General features: G+C 44.1%; 2 protein-coding genes and 1 long non-coding RNA gene across 15 annotated transcripts in view; 2 read left to right on the top strand and 1 right to left on the bottom strand.

Annotated features, from left to right (window-relative positions):
- Nucleotides 1-6,288, top strand: part of sash1a (SAM and SH3 domain containing 1a) — a 214,274-nt gene extending 207,986 nt beyond the window's left edge. For all 10 annotated transcript variants that reach the window (XM_069515468.1, XM_069515463.1, XM_069515466.1 and 7 more), the window contains 3 exons: nucleotides 1,056-2,089; nucleotides 3,288-3,419; nucleotides 3,644-6,288. In XM_069515468.1, coding sequence (XP_069371569.1) covers nucleotides 1,056-2,089; nucleotides 3,288-3,419; nucleotides 3,644-3,904 — 1,427 coding nt within the window. In that variant the 3' untranslated portion in view covers nucleotides 3,905-6,288. The remainder of the gene's footprint in view (nucleotides 1-1,055; nucleotides 2,090-3,287; nucleotides 3,420-3,643) is intronic.
- On the bottom strand, nucleotides 73-9,682 carry LOC138405645 (uncharacterized). 3 transcript variants are annotated; one of them, XR_011239440.1, is made up of 4 exons: nucleotides 9,543-9,682; nucleotides 3,253-3,417; nucleotides 3,004-3,104; nucleotides 73-795 (listed from the first exon to the last, which is right to left on the bottom strand). It is a non-coding gene; the product is annotated as an uncharacterized lncRNA (long non-coding RNA). The 3 variants fall into 3 exon arrangements; XR_011239438.1 differs by lacking the exon at nucleotides 3,004-3,104; XR_011239439.1 differs by lacking the exon at nucleotides 73-795 and having other exon boundaries at nucleotides 2,809-3,104.
- Nucleotides 9,629-14,057, top strand: part of usta (uronyl 2-sulfotransferase a) — a 49,464-nt gene continuing 45,035 nt past the window's right edge. For both annotated transcript variants that reach the window (XM_020097724.2, XM_069515479.1), the window contains exon 1: nucleotides 9,629-9,863. In XM_020097724.2, the coding sequence (XP_019953283.2) occupies nucleotides 9,629-9,863 (235 nt within the window). The remainder of the gene's footprint in view (nucleotides 9,864-14,057) is intronic.

Genomic DNA, 14,057 nt, shown 5'->3' with positions numbered 1-14,057 from the left:
AAGTGTGCAATCTGCCACAGTAGAGATTTCAGTTGTGGAATAAAAACCACAAAAGAGAAAAAAAGACTCTGGTGCTGCTTGCTTGTTTTTATCTTTCTTTCTTCTTTTCCTTCCATGCCACTAAACACTTTTCACAATATATGTAGTAAACATTCTGCATTTCTTCCTGCTCTTTCAGGGTTCCACGGTGCTGCTGCCAGAACAAATTCAGGGTTTATTAGTGGAAAAAAATAAAGACAAGTTAAAAATGATCAATTTGAATTCCAATCATAAAGGTAATTAAGATTAATAGTGACAGTTTTCTTTGGGAGAACGTTTGCACCGCAGAGCCCTGAACGTCTCGCTCTTTTAATCAAAATACTTTCGACATATTTTTTCTGTGACTATGTCGTAATTCTTCCTCATATCATTACATGACCTCTGTAATCTTTCTGCTGTCAAGTGTCATTTTCATATGCAAACATAACGTGGTGATGTGTTGGTCAATGAAATGAAAAATCCTTGGTACACAGGCTTTAATCTCATATCAGTGCACTTTTAAACATCCACACATCTTGAAGGATGTTTGGATCAGACAGGCTGCAGAAATCATTCTCTCATTTTAAAGTCTATAAAACTGACACATAATTCATTATAATCTCCTCAATATGATATAACTTTATTTTGGCGTTTCTGGGAGCAGTCGAAATACCTCATGATGTTCGTCTTGAATTCTTTTTCTATCATCCACCCACTTCACCGTCTCTGGTAAACCACACTATGTGGCAGACACCCATCTCTTCCATCCATTTCACTCTGTAAGCCAAAGGAGAGATGGTAAGTTGCTTCAGCCTTTTTGTTCCAATGTTTCAGAAATATTCCCATTCACCTCATTTTTATTTGGAATCGCTGCTATGACCAATTTCTGCCTTTCATTACATCCGATTTCTATATTAGTAAATTCACCACTGTAGCAAACTGAAGACTGAGGCATCTATTTTTCCTTTTAGTATTTCTGGTGGAAACACTTTGAGCTTGTTTACAGTAGGTTGAGGATGAATATTTTTATTTTGCAGGTAAGAGCAGGAAAACATCCCGTTCCAGTCGTTCCTCAGCGGGCCTCCAGTCTCCAGACTACCCCACCCTGCCCATGACCCTTTCAACAGAGGCTCTGCAGCAGAACGGCAAGAACCAGCGCACCAAGTTCCCGAAAAGCTTCTTCATCAAACCCTCCCTCAAGGGCTTCAACCTGCTGGGGTTGCGCAAAGCCTCAAGACGGTCCCCGATCCCAGCAAGTCGCAGCTGCGAGGACCTGGATGGACCCCCGCAGCCCACCGGATCCTGGAAACGCTCCCACTCTCTGGGAGACCTGGACTGGGAGCAGACTTATGAGCAGAAGAAGGATGTGGGTGTGGAGGTTAAACCCGCTAAGGAAGGGCCCAAATCAGGCAGCAGTAACTCAACCAAGGTCTGCAGGGACGAGGGGGCCCCAGCTCAGAATGGGACTCCACCAGTGAGCCCTAAAGGAAGGGCTGAAAGACCACCCATACCTTCCCAGCTGCCTCTCCGGCCCCCTTGTCCCACACCTCAGTCCCCTATTCACCCAGAGCCCCTCTCCAGTCCAACCCCAAGTCCTTCTTACTCCAGTGGGGAGCGGGTGATCCGGACTCACCCCAAAAAGCCCCCTGTCCCACCTCCCGTTCCTGCCAAAAAGTCTAGGGAAAGACTTGCCAATGGCCTCCGTCACGCCCCTCTCTCCCTGCCCTCCTCGCCATCTCCCACTCCCTCCCCTACCCACTCCCTCACCCGCTCTCACCCCAGCAGCCCCGTAATCCGAAGTAGCAGCAGCAGCCCCTGCCCCCCTGCTCTGCCCGCCAAGTCCCCGAGCACCCCAGCCAGCCCCTGCGCCACCTCATCGGCCTCGTCGTTCGGCGAGGAGCCGGGCACCCCGCCGGCGGTCCAACCTCCGTGGCTCTCGGACCTTGGGGGCAAAGTGGCTGTTTCCAGAAAACTCTCCCATAATAAAATGAGCTGTGACCTGTTCACCCTGCTGGAGCAACGGCTGGAGGCTGAGGGAATCGATCTAACGGAGGAACCCTACTCTGACAAGGTCGGTATCATTCATCTCAACATGAAAAACAATAATGTCCATATTGTTGCAGTTTGATAACCACACAATGTATTCAGTTCATACATCCTCATACAATTTAAGCAGATCCTGGAAATCTACTGAAAACTTTTGCAGTAGGTACTAAGGTGTATAGACGCTTTTAGAAATTCTATTCATCTTTAGAAAAAAACTATGAAGTCACATTTCCATAGTTAATTTAAAAATGTGGATCAAAGACACCTCCTCACATCGTAACATGTCGAACTTAACTTTGTGATAATTTGACGACAGTTTACGTCCAAATTACTCCACGTTTAGATTAACATCAGTGGCTTGCTTTGGAACTCATTTAATTTAAAAGTAGACCCTAATAGAGTCTGTTTCTGTTCCTTTGTAAATATAATGGCAGTTATACGTGAGTGAGGTTGTGTGTGTGGGAGTGTGTGTGTGTGTGTGTGCACAATAATAAATACACTGCCTGGAGCTGAGGGGGGAGAGACTGTGGGTTGAGTCTTACTATGATGCGGTCGAGACTGTTAAGTTTATGGGCTGGATCTCACTGAAGGCAGACGGGGGTTATAAAATCCTCTGCCACTCGCCAAACCCCAGACGGGGCCCCTTTAACACGGCAGAGCCCCCGACACAAAAAACACACAAGCACACACTGACAACCACAGATGAGGTGAGAGGTATCGTCTCACAACAAAGTCAGTCAGACGTGAATCCACAGAGACGCTGTTTATGAGCAGAAATGTAATTGTGGAGGTCAAAGGTCATAAAGGTAAAACAAATTATCAAACCCTGTAGTTATCAACTAGACATGTTTCAAGTTCAAACCTCTGCCAAGGGCTGATTGTACACTTCAGCACCAGATTACATGTATTTAGAAAGAGAGAAAAAAAAATGCTGCATACGCCTGATTATTCCGATTCGCTCCAAAATTAAATGAGTTCGTCCCTGGGTCATGCTCCACCCCTCTACACCATTTCATGGAAATCAGTTTTTTTGCACAATCCTGCAAACAGACACACAAACAAACAGGAAAGAAAAAATAGACGGAGGTAAAGTTTGTCTATAACAGTGTGAGTGATTTAAATGCATTAGAATGTCTTCTATAGAACATAGATACAGTATATGTGGTTTAGATTTATTCATATTCCCACCTTTTAATGCTTCTATTTTCATTTTCCTCCCTCAGCATGGCCGCTGTGGGATCCCCCAGCCGCTGGTGCAGCGTTACTCTGAAGACCTGGAGCAGCCCGTCAAGGACGTGGCCTCCACCATGGACCAGCTCCGAGTCAAAGAGCTGCGTAAACAACACCGCATGGCTGTAAGGCAAAAACAATGAATTTTAGAGTTTGAAATTAAGATGAGGAAATCTAACAATGCAAGCATGACTTTTTGTCTTAATACAATTTGGCATAAAAAAAAGTTAAGGAACACAGCTTGCTCTACTAAAGTTACCTGAAAAATCAAAACTACAAATCTCTATATATTCAGTATATATATATATAATCAGTAACTGATGTCGTATTGTCCAACTGTGTCCATCAGATCCCATCTGGAGGTCTGACCGAGATGTGCCGAAAGCCCCTGCCCTCGGGTAACATCAGCACAGTCCCTGATTGGCTCGTCTCCATCGGCCTGCCCATGTACGCCACCTCCCTGGCGGCAGCGGGAATCGACACCCTGAGTCGCGTTGCCTTGTTAACGGAGAGCGGCGTGTGGGAGGCTGGGGTCCGGGATCAGAGACACGCCCGCCGGCTGGTCAGCGAGGCGAGATTGGTCAGCGCGCCCAGAGAGGTGCAGTCCTAACCATAATGGCGGAGTCCTGGTTGGATAACAGGTGTCGACTCACTGGTCAGTACCGTCTCATTTAAATGTGACGGCTGAAGGCAAATTGGCCACGGGACTGAACTAAAACCCAGGCGACCACCGTACTTCTGTCTCGTGTCTGAAGACTGAAAGTGGGCCGCCACGCTCTCTGATTTTTGTCCCCATCACTCTAACTTTTGAAATGTTTACGCCACTGAGGAATTTTCCCTCAACAGCCAAGACAAGATATCAGATGCCTTTTTGAAGATAAGACTGGAGACTCACGCTGTGGGATGGCTTCCATTCTGAAGACGCCCTCAAAGTCTTAAAATAAAGACTTGGATCTGCCTTTAAGGAGGATAGCACACTCTTTTGTAGGATGGATGATTTCTTTTCTTTTTTTTTAAATACAGAGAGACGGTTTATTTCCTGCCTATTTCATAAGTGCTTCATTTTCATCTCTTGTGGCAAAGAAGCATTATCTGAGGGTCTCATTCCCACTAACAGTGTCATAAAGACGACGCCAGAATTCCCTCTGGACTTCTAATCCACTGAAGACAAACAAGGAACAACAGGTGGTTTGGAGATGGCCTATTTTGTATTATGTCTCTGTATTATAGCATAATGAATATCTTCATTTTAAAATGATTTATATGTTAAAAGAACATTTGTGTTTGCCTTTTGAATGTTGCAGCCTTGTTTTGAGGCCAGCTCTCTGTCATTTCTAAGCTGAAACAGCAGACATCACATCACACCCTTATAGTTCACACTATATCCTGTTTTCCTGCATATCTCAGATGCACCTCCAGCTCCAGTGTGAATATGAGGCCAAACAGAAAGCTCTGTTTTGCTCCAGGTTTCCCCACAATCAGCGTTCATAGCAACAAACACACCCCCTGCGTATCCAAGGACGTTTTTAAGTTGCCTTAGCAATATGAACGAATGGCTGGAAGAAATAGAACATACAGTAGAATTGACGTTACTGTGACTCAGCCTGAACTGTGCTGAATGTGTCGGAGAAGTAATCGAGGAGCGGATTTTGTCAACACACACTAGATAGATGGCGATCGTGTTTCTTATTTCTCGCAAAGCTCAGACGATAAATCACAAAACTACGGGGACGACGCGACAAAAGTACGTCCTCCCTGCTCGAGCGCATGTTCAGAGCTCTGTTCACCGGGAGAGAGGAGAGAGTGAAAATGTTCCAAAGACACAGCTGATAACTGGATTTTTGGGGATTTTTCAGACTCTCTACAAGTGAGAAATTTTCTTCACAGCTGGATAATAAGCAGTTTTTTTTTTTAACACATTATACTGTAGCTATAATTATTGCCAGTCGGAAACTCTTCATTGGGCGCTGCGGGTGGAAGATGAGAGCAGTCGTATCAGGTGACCTCCGAGGTCTGCACACAGTCTCACTACATGGTCTTGAAAAATCAGGGAAACACAGACTGTACAGGGAAACTCTGAGTCAGGTCGGTCTGTTACAAAAAAAAAAATCTTTGGGCCAAAAAACTGAAAACAACCAGAAACTCTTTCATTTGCACACAATTGATCTAACAAATAATCTTATTTGTGTCGTTTTTTTCCCCAGTAAAGTTCTATCTTTCACAAACAGAACAGAACTGAAGACTCATTCCACGGATTTCATATTTTAAAAAAATTGACCAAGTGTTATTGTTCATGGTTTTTTTTTGCAGTGGGCACTTGATAGATAGATGTTTGATGCCTTTTTTTCTTCTTCAATCAAAGTGGTGCTCTGGGAAAGTGAGGACAGGGGGGGTCACTATTAAAAAAAAAAAGTGTTTTGTAATGAATGAAAATACTGACACTGTAAATGCACTTTAGAGGGTAAATCTAGCTGTTTTTATAGGTGAAATTGGCTTCATTTAATGGACATTTGTTGTCAGGTATTATAAAAGGGTTTCAGTGGGTAACGCTGGTATTTTGATTTAGTGTTGAGTTCCCAATGCCAAGTTTTAATAACGATTCACGAGTTAACCCATTCCAGTGGCTTATTCTAGTTTGTTTTTGCAGTCTTACAAAAATACAATTCTTGATTACATATATGAAATGCTTAGTAGAAGTTGCACATTCTGTATATGTAATTGATATTTAATTAATAACTTATTTTTTGCTTTTATTTTCCACATCAACTGTAATTAGCTGTACTATATGAATAGCAATACCTTCCTGCATAATGCATATTGCTTTAGCCAGTGAGGAGCTGCAGTATGTAATGTAAGATATGTGTACAAATTATTTTATTTGGTTTTCATCTGCCTAATGATTGTCCATACAGATTTGCTTGTGTATTGAAACAACAAAAGTAATGTCCATAACTATTTGTCATTCTTAAATATAATAAAAACTGTTTCTTGCCACTGTTTTCCTCCAATTTGTCGTTAGTTTGGTTGGTCGCTTTGCACACACACACACACACACACAGCTATCCTCTTAAAGAAGTAACAAAAACATGTACCCACACATGCATGGATACAGAAATGGAGAGATGTGGGCCTGACCTCCTGCCTCTTATGGTCACTGTGGTAAACTAACACTGGCCTGTTAATAAAATCTTAATTATATAGTTTAGAATTAAAAATTAAAAAGGATCTGTCAAACATGTTATTATTTCATTCTTAGCTCCTATGAATTGCAATAATATGACATTTTCTTGGGTGTGGTCAAAAGGGGAAAAACACCAATATGCTTCTCTTACAGTGCTGGACAGTGTAAAGTTCAGTATCTCTGAATAAAAACTGCCGCACTTATTGTCTATGGTTGAGTTGGCATAAAACTCTGAAATCACAGAGCTTAAAAACATTTCCTTGTTGTGTCTAGCTTGTAAATCCAATTGCTCTGGAGCAACACAGAGCGTTGCTCTGTGGCTCTGGTCCTCAGGTCGACTGGCTGGCTCTTGTTGCAGTGCAGCTGTTGTCAATGAAAACATGTTAAAGGGTTTTTTTTATTTGTTCCAAACACGTACTCACCAGACCAAAGACTCAGAAGTGATGAAATACACAATCTGAGAAGACTTTACTTGGATAGCTTCAGCCTCAGCCTTTGTTGTGCGGTGGCTGGCTGCAGTAAAGGTCATAAATCCTGCCTTGTCCATGTTAGTGGATGGGACATGGACCAAACTAAAAAGTCCCATAAAAGTTTCCCAAAGATGGTGTCTGCCATTTTGGATCGGTTTTATCACACTAATGTTTGTGAAATGTTCCTTATCCAGTAAGTTCAGTTCTTATTAGTTATTCTGGCTCCAAATAGGGAAGCTGGAGTTCTTATCCCCAATAATATAACTTCATTTGTGGATAGTGGGAGGAAGTGAAAATGTGTTGTTCATCTTTATTTACAGTCTTTGCTTTGTCCTAATTTACTATTGGCTGGTAGTTGCCTTCCAAGTGTTGGAAATCAAATCCAACCATCTGAATGATTAGCACCACTGCACTTCCTAATGATTCCTCTCATGGTGGGGTAAACCCAGTGAAGGGGGTTTAATCTAAAGATGTAAAACAGACACCGTGTGGTTTGTCAGAATGAGGTTTGTTGCTCGATGTTTCCAATAATATTCATTTCAGTTTTATGACTTTACCTGTCAACACAAAGCCTCCCCCATGTGGACAGACACTGTTTACTGAACCTGTGCGGATTTTACAAACAGCAAATTCAGAGGAACTTCAGTCCAACTCCAACTCCAGGACGTTACCGTCCACAGACCTGACTCATCCTGAGGCTCAGACTTACTGATTAAACAGCTAAAACATGCATTACACATCTGTACTTATTACATTTTAAACATCTGTCTATGGTTGCTCGGTCTGTGAGAAGTTTGAGTGAGTTTCTTCCAGGCACTTCACTTCTCCTCTGAAGTCCAAAGTTGGTGCAACTGTTTTAATTGTTATCCCTCCAGGCTGGACTGATGGATGATGTGCAATAAAAAGGATATGAGCAGATATGATTGGGTTTAAATCCCATGGCCACGTGTTAGGATTAGATGAAACCTGATAGACTGCAGTGACCTCACTGACATCTTTAGGACTCCTGTGCGCCATGGCACACTGGGCTGGCCGGGCTATAAACCTATAATGACTTCAGCCTTATTGTGCCTACTTTGCATTATGCAGCATTCTGTACTGTTCTATTTACAATCCATTTACCCGTGGAAAAGCCGAAGCAATGGCCCTCGACTGAATGATTCTCTTCTTCTTTATTACTTTTGGTCTTTGAAGCTAAATAGTTTTTCACAGCCGCAGTCGCTCCCCTGACTATTGTAGCTGTCACCAGTGAAAGTGAGCCCACTGAGCTGAACGGCTCTTTTTCACCTCTTAAGTGCAGGTGAAGTCTAATGGTGGGTTGCGGCCGTGCTGTGGAAAGATATATGACTCAGTGTCCAAACAGCCGGCCCCAAGGAGAAAGAGAAAGTTAAAGACACACGTGGCAACTCACTGACAGACCCTTACCCTAAACCTAAAGTACCACAGCTTAGAACCCAACCCAAATACTTATTCTTATTCTAGCTCTGACACTAATAAAACCCTCACAAAGGGATCTCGACCTGTTTCGGCCTTTAAATCACAAGACTGCTCTTGTGAGGCAGGCCCACCACACAAATGTGAGGAAGATGCAGGATGAAGGCAAATTCAAAGTTATTTCTTTTAAAACTGTGACTCTCTCTGAGGTTTTACATTGTGTTTGCCCTCTAAAATGGTTTTTAGGGTAATTTGTCCTCACTGTTTTTGAGGATTAAGGGAAAAGGATGTCACACCTAAGTATTAGTGATTTGTGAATATGAGCTATACAAATACAATTTGACTGATTGAAAATATACAAGGGTGCTGGGGATCCATGAGAGAGAGTCGTGGCCATGAAAATACCATTTCTTATGGGATGGGACCACCGGGCCCAGGGGCTTCTAACTGGGGTCATCAACAAGACTCCGCCCTCTGAAAACCTGGTGCATGATGGGACAAAACATGAGAATAAGCTTTCAAACATGTAATCAGAGCACATGGCACTGGCTTGTTTTCAGCATACAGCAGATCTACACCCTTGGTGATGATACAACTTGTTCCACTTTGTGTCTGTTGGCTTTTTAGGCTCCTTTTTTTTGGAAGATTATAAATAAACTATATTAGACCCACATTGTCATCAAGCTGTCAGAGTTTAGGTAAATGAGAAGGCTTCTCTCTTTTTAAAATTGAAAGTGCAAATGCCACAGACCTCCAGCCTGACTGCGTGTGGAGGCTTTTACGAATCCAACTCGTTCCAATGGATGACAACGGGCTGCATGCGCCCTTTCTTCCTGGACACCGGGCGGCGCTGTTTTACGCGCTGCCACCCGACGCAAATCCTCCTTTGCATGAGGTGGAAGTTTTTCCTCTTTCCACGTTCAGTAATCTGACACTTCTCACCCCCCCCAAAAAAAGACGGAGCAGAAGGATGGACCCTTAACTCTGCCCGGAGGACGGAAGGAAGGAGCAGTCATCCAACGAGCGCAGGACGAGAGGCACCGAGCAGGAGGCCAAACGCTTGTGCGCAACAAAACAAGCTCCGTGGCTGTGCGGAGGAGGAGGAGGAGGACGAGAGCCATAGAGAGCTGAGTTCCCCCCGCGCGTCTTCCAGAACAACTCACCGTCCAACCTCCGATGAGCTCAAGGCGACAAGTTTCGCTTCCCACGGGCGGATGGGAGACTTTCCACGGCGCTTTGTGAGGAGGAGATGATGAAGAATTTCAGCGGCAGTCCCCTTCACAGCAACAGCCCGACTCCCAACCACGTCCGAGAGCGAAACAACCGAAAGTACAGCGCACTCTCCGCTTTACTACCGCTGCGATTCTCCCTGCGAGGTTATGGTTTCTGCATGGCTACGCTCTTCCTCTTCTGTTTCGGTTCCCTCTTTTACCAGCTGAACGGAGGACCCCCGAAAATCCTGCTGGACATCCGACAGTATCTCGGTAAGAACTTTTTTTTTCCTCCTTCTTCCCCTGCCCCGAGGTGCGTCACCGGGCAGATTCTTCTCGCCCCTCTTTGCTGGGAGGTGCACAGGGAAGTTTATTCAAAATGAAACAGAGATTGAATAAGTCTTGCACCTCTTGTGCACCATGGTTTCTTTTATGAGAGCCACACAGCGACCTCACTCACCTCACATGAGTTATCTTCTCTCCACATCACTCATAACCTTAAACCTGGACATGTGGTGTCACTCTACACTGACACACATCCTGAAAAGAGCGTGCGCAATCTCATCTGCACATGCACACCTTTTATTTAAACTTTATAGATATCCAAGTTGTCTAAAATGCATTTCTGACCAGAACCTGAGGAATGCCCGCTCCTCTGCGCCCTTTGAATCTCGGCTCTGACTTGTCGGAGCATGATTGAGAGATTACTATTATGGTAACTATTATGGTAACAGCCAGACCGTAGCAACTGTGAAGACTTGATACTGTATGTGGATGGTGACTGACACCTCCGCTCGTGCAGCCAGCTGCTGCGCTCCAGCCACACACATGCGCTCATTACGCACGGCTGGCACCGGCGGAACAGGGCGCAAATGTGTCCTAAAGGCTGGCTTCAGAGACAGCCACGCGTGTTTCTGTAAATGATACAGTGGGAAGGTTTCCAATTTAAAATATGAGGTCCCGAGGCGAAGACTTGAAAGTGTTTTACTTCAGATAGCACTGCTGGATGACTGTCATCAACGTACTGTGTGATTATAAGGAGAAAGTGCAGTGGCTCTGCCTGGGCGTCTGTGTTGACTTGCAAGGATGAGATGTATCAAGGGTCAAAAAAGGAAGTGTGTGTTCATGCATGTGTCTTAAAAATCACTTACTGATGGGGGGGGGGTGCAGCAGCAAAACGTGTGCGTTGAAAAGAGGTTCCTGTTCCTACCTAATTCTACAGAGGGCTCTGAGGCATTTATGACGTGATAAACATCTGGAACAGCATGAGAGTCACTCACCAAGTTCGCCACTAATCCCCTGGGTCAGATTGGTTTCCTGTAGACACACACACCCACAGACACGCTCTTACACTTGTTCAAATACCTGCACACCAACGCCACACAATATTGTCAAGAAAAAAATCATTATAATTTGGTCCAGTGTTGCAAAACATCAACACAAAAAGTTTTCCTTTAACGTCTTAACTTTTTACAGGATGTGGAATTCATTATTTTATCATTCTATTTGGGTATCATGGAGAGTATTAATATTTCCTCTGAAACACAATTAGATTTTTTGAGCAGACTCTATATCCACTGCACACATTCGCTCTGATGGAACTTTGCAGCCTAATGTGATTTAGAAATTGCAGCAGTCGATGTTGTTTCAGTTTTAGAGTGATTGCACAGAGCTAATGCACACGCAGGCAGATCGGATAGGCCGTACTGGGAATAAGGATTCTGAGAAGTACTCTGTAACCTGCACACGCAAGTTACAGTTATCAGCTGAATCTTCGATGCTTTATCGAACAGGATGGAGGAGGTCTGAGTGCAATTACACACAGAGCTGCACGTTGCTCTAAGAAACGCCATGAGCAGCCATGTGTGAACCATGAGGGCGAGTGATTCCTCTGGGGGAAGATGAATGAGTGTCTGGGCCCACCTGCGTGACGTGATCTTCATTGCAGCTCCACAGAGAGACCCCGGGGGCCAGAGTCCTGTCAAACACTGACTCCTCTATACTCTGCCGACTTCAGGAGAGGGGGTGGGTGTTTCTTATGTAACAGTGACACAACTACAGTGTAGAACCTCCACTGGGTTCTGCATGAGTAATCTTCTCCGCTCATTACGATGCTGGGGCCAAGGAGAACAGCCTTTGTTTTTTTGACTGAGAGTAGTGACAGTATTGAAGTAGCAATATGAGGTTACAAGCAGCAATTAAAGTAAATTTTTATTTGGGTCGTATTTTGGTTCCTGAGCTTTATAGTCAAGTGACGGTGAAGGCTGGATGTTGGGAGAGATGAAGAGAGCAGAGAAATGGGCCTCAGATGGTCTCCTCGTCTTTATTCTGAATACACACATGGTCTTTATACTGGAGGAAGAGTAGAGAGAAACGTGGGATGAAGGAGGGAGGTGGAGAGCTCGCTGAGCAGAATCCTCTGGTGCTTGGGCGGCAAGAATGGCCTGCACTGGTGCTATCAAAGACATTTTGGAATAAAGTTATTTTCTCCAAAGAACTTTGTGCACCTGGGTTTTTCTAGACATGTACAGAATTCCGGATATTCTCCAGAAATTTTTCAGAGGTTCGTGAGAGAAAACATTTCCAAGTCACTTCTCCAAAGTCTCCCCAAGTAAAATCCTCTGGAAAAAGGGTGAGTCAGCCCACATGAGAATACAGCACAATGATTTCTGAGGAATTCACTGTGAGCGAGTAAGCGTGTTGATGAAGTTTAAAAAAAAAAAAAAATGAAATCTAGAATTTGTATCTTATGTCCTGCTTAGTTGATTTATTTACCTTCTGCTGACTTGTGTTACTTTTGCCTGCACCGTGCCAAGATGAAGGTGAGGATTCCTGGTGGGGTGAGTGAGTGTGGGAGTCTACGTGGAAGAGAATACTCGGTTGATTTTGTGCAAGTGTGTCTTAAGTGTGTGTGTGTGTGTGCTTCTCTCAGTCACACACGGAGTACAGGGAACAGAGCCTTTTTTGTTTTTGGGCCAGCCGTGGGTTTGGTGTCAGAGGGTGTCACTCAACGTATAGCTGCAGCGACTAAAGCGGTGTGCAGACCTTTAGACCTGGATTTACAGCCTGTCCACCGCTGTGTGTTCACTGACTCACTCACACACACACACACACACACAAACACACACACACACACACACACACACACACACACACACACACACACACACACACACACACACACACACACACACACACACACACACATTCATATTCTGAACCTCTGTTTCAGTGATGTTTCTCTTGTAGCAAAAAGTATAAACATATTATATAAGATAAAAATAAAGTAAAGTCTGGACCTCACCAGAGTTTGAAACCATGAAGCCTGTGTTTGGGTTTTACTCACTATGCACCACACACCTTATATCTCAGTATTGTCATGATTTCAGGGAGATTTATCGCCATGATGGGAGAATGACTAATTTTTCATGTCGTCCTCCTTGGACACAAAAGTAAAAAAGAAGAAGAAAAAGTTTGTTTCTGTTCTCTCAAATCTTCCACTTGAGCTGGACCCTTCAGGATTAGTCAGCAAAAGCGGAGCGCTGAATTCCCTGACATGTGAATGGATGGAATAGATTTTTTCAGGACAGGTCTTCCTCTGTGTTTGTCCCCGCTCTCCCTGACCATAAATCATAAACGCCGAACGAACCCGGTGCAACTGTCAGTCTCTGCTTCTGAAAAGAACTCTGTAACCCCGGAACAGTCGCACGCATAAATTGAACATACCAGAAAGTGGCGGGTAAGAGTGTGCGAGCTGTAAACTGCAGGGCGGTGTTGGGAGTTACAAAGGTACACGCAGGACGAGGTTCAGGATGTCCATCTCCTCCCTCCAGTCGCTGTCTTATTTACTGCAAAGCTCGACAGGAAGTGGGTGAACGCCAGTTTTTAAAAATTAAATCTAATGAAGTTTAGTTTGGCCAGTGTGAGTAGTGCAGCAATAAAATTGTACATGTGTATGAAGAAGAAGTGAGTGAGAATGGGAACAGAAGTAATGAAGGAAGGGAGAGTTCAAGGAATAATTCACTGCTGGGAGGATGGCCTTCTAATGAAACTGGAGTTTATATGCATGCAGTAGAGAGGTGGGAAGAAAATGGTGCAAAATGACAGGAGCAAACAGAGAAGAAGGACTGCGGTATTCCCTTTTGCTTAAAAGGTACAAATACTTCAACATCCAGAATGCACCAGGCTCCTGGCCTGTGTACTGGTGCTGAATCTTTTCTGATAAAAACTTATAGCAAACGTGCAGTGTGTGTGTTCTGTTAGTTTCACATTGTAACGTTGCCGTGTGAGTAACAAAGTCCGTTCTCTTTCTTTTTGGGATCCTGAAGTCTACGTCTGCTCCTTTCTCTGTGGATCCTGCAACTTTATCCGAAATAAACCGGTAAAATTAGCTGCAACACAGCGACTCATCTTGTGTTTCCCTTGGTGCACATTTGCCACAGCGGCACTTCTATTTGTCCTTGGTAC

The sequence above is a fragment of the Paralichthys olivaceus genome, chromosome 19, assembly GCF_024713975.1.
Source record: "Paralichthys olivaceus isolate ysfri-2021 chromosome 19, ASM2471397v2, whole genome shotgun sequence".
Lineage (NCBI taxonomy): Eukaryota > Metazoa > Chordata > Actinopteri > Pleuronectiformes > Paralichthyidae > Paralichthys > Paralichthys olivaceus.
The sequence above is the reverse complement of the archived record's forward strand: the minus strand, read 5'-3'. Positions and strand labels throughout refer to the sequence as shown.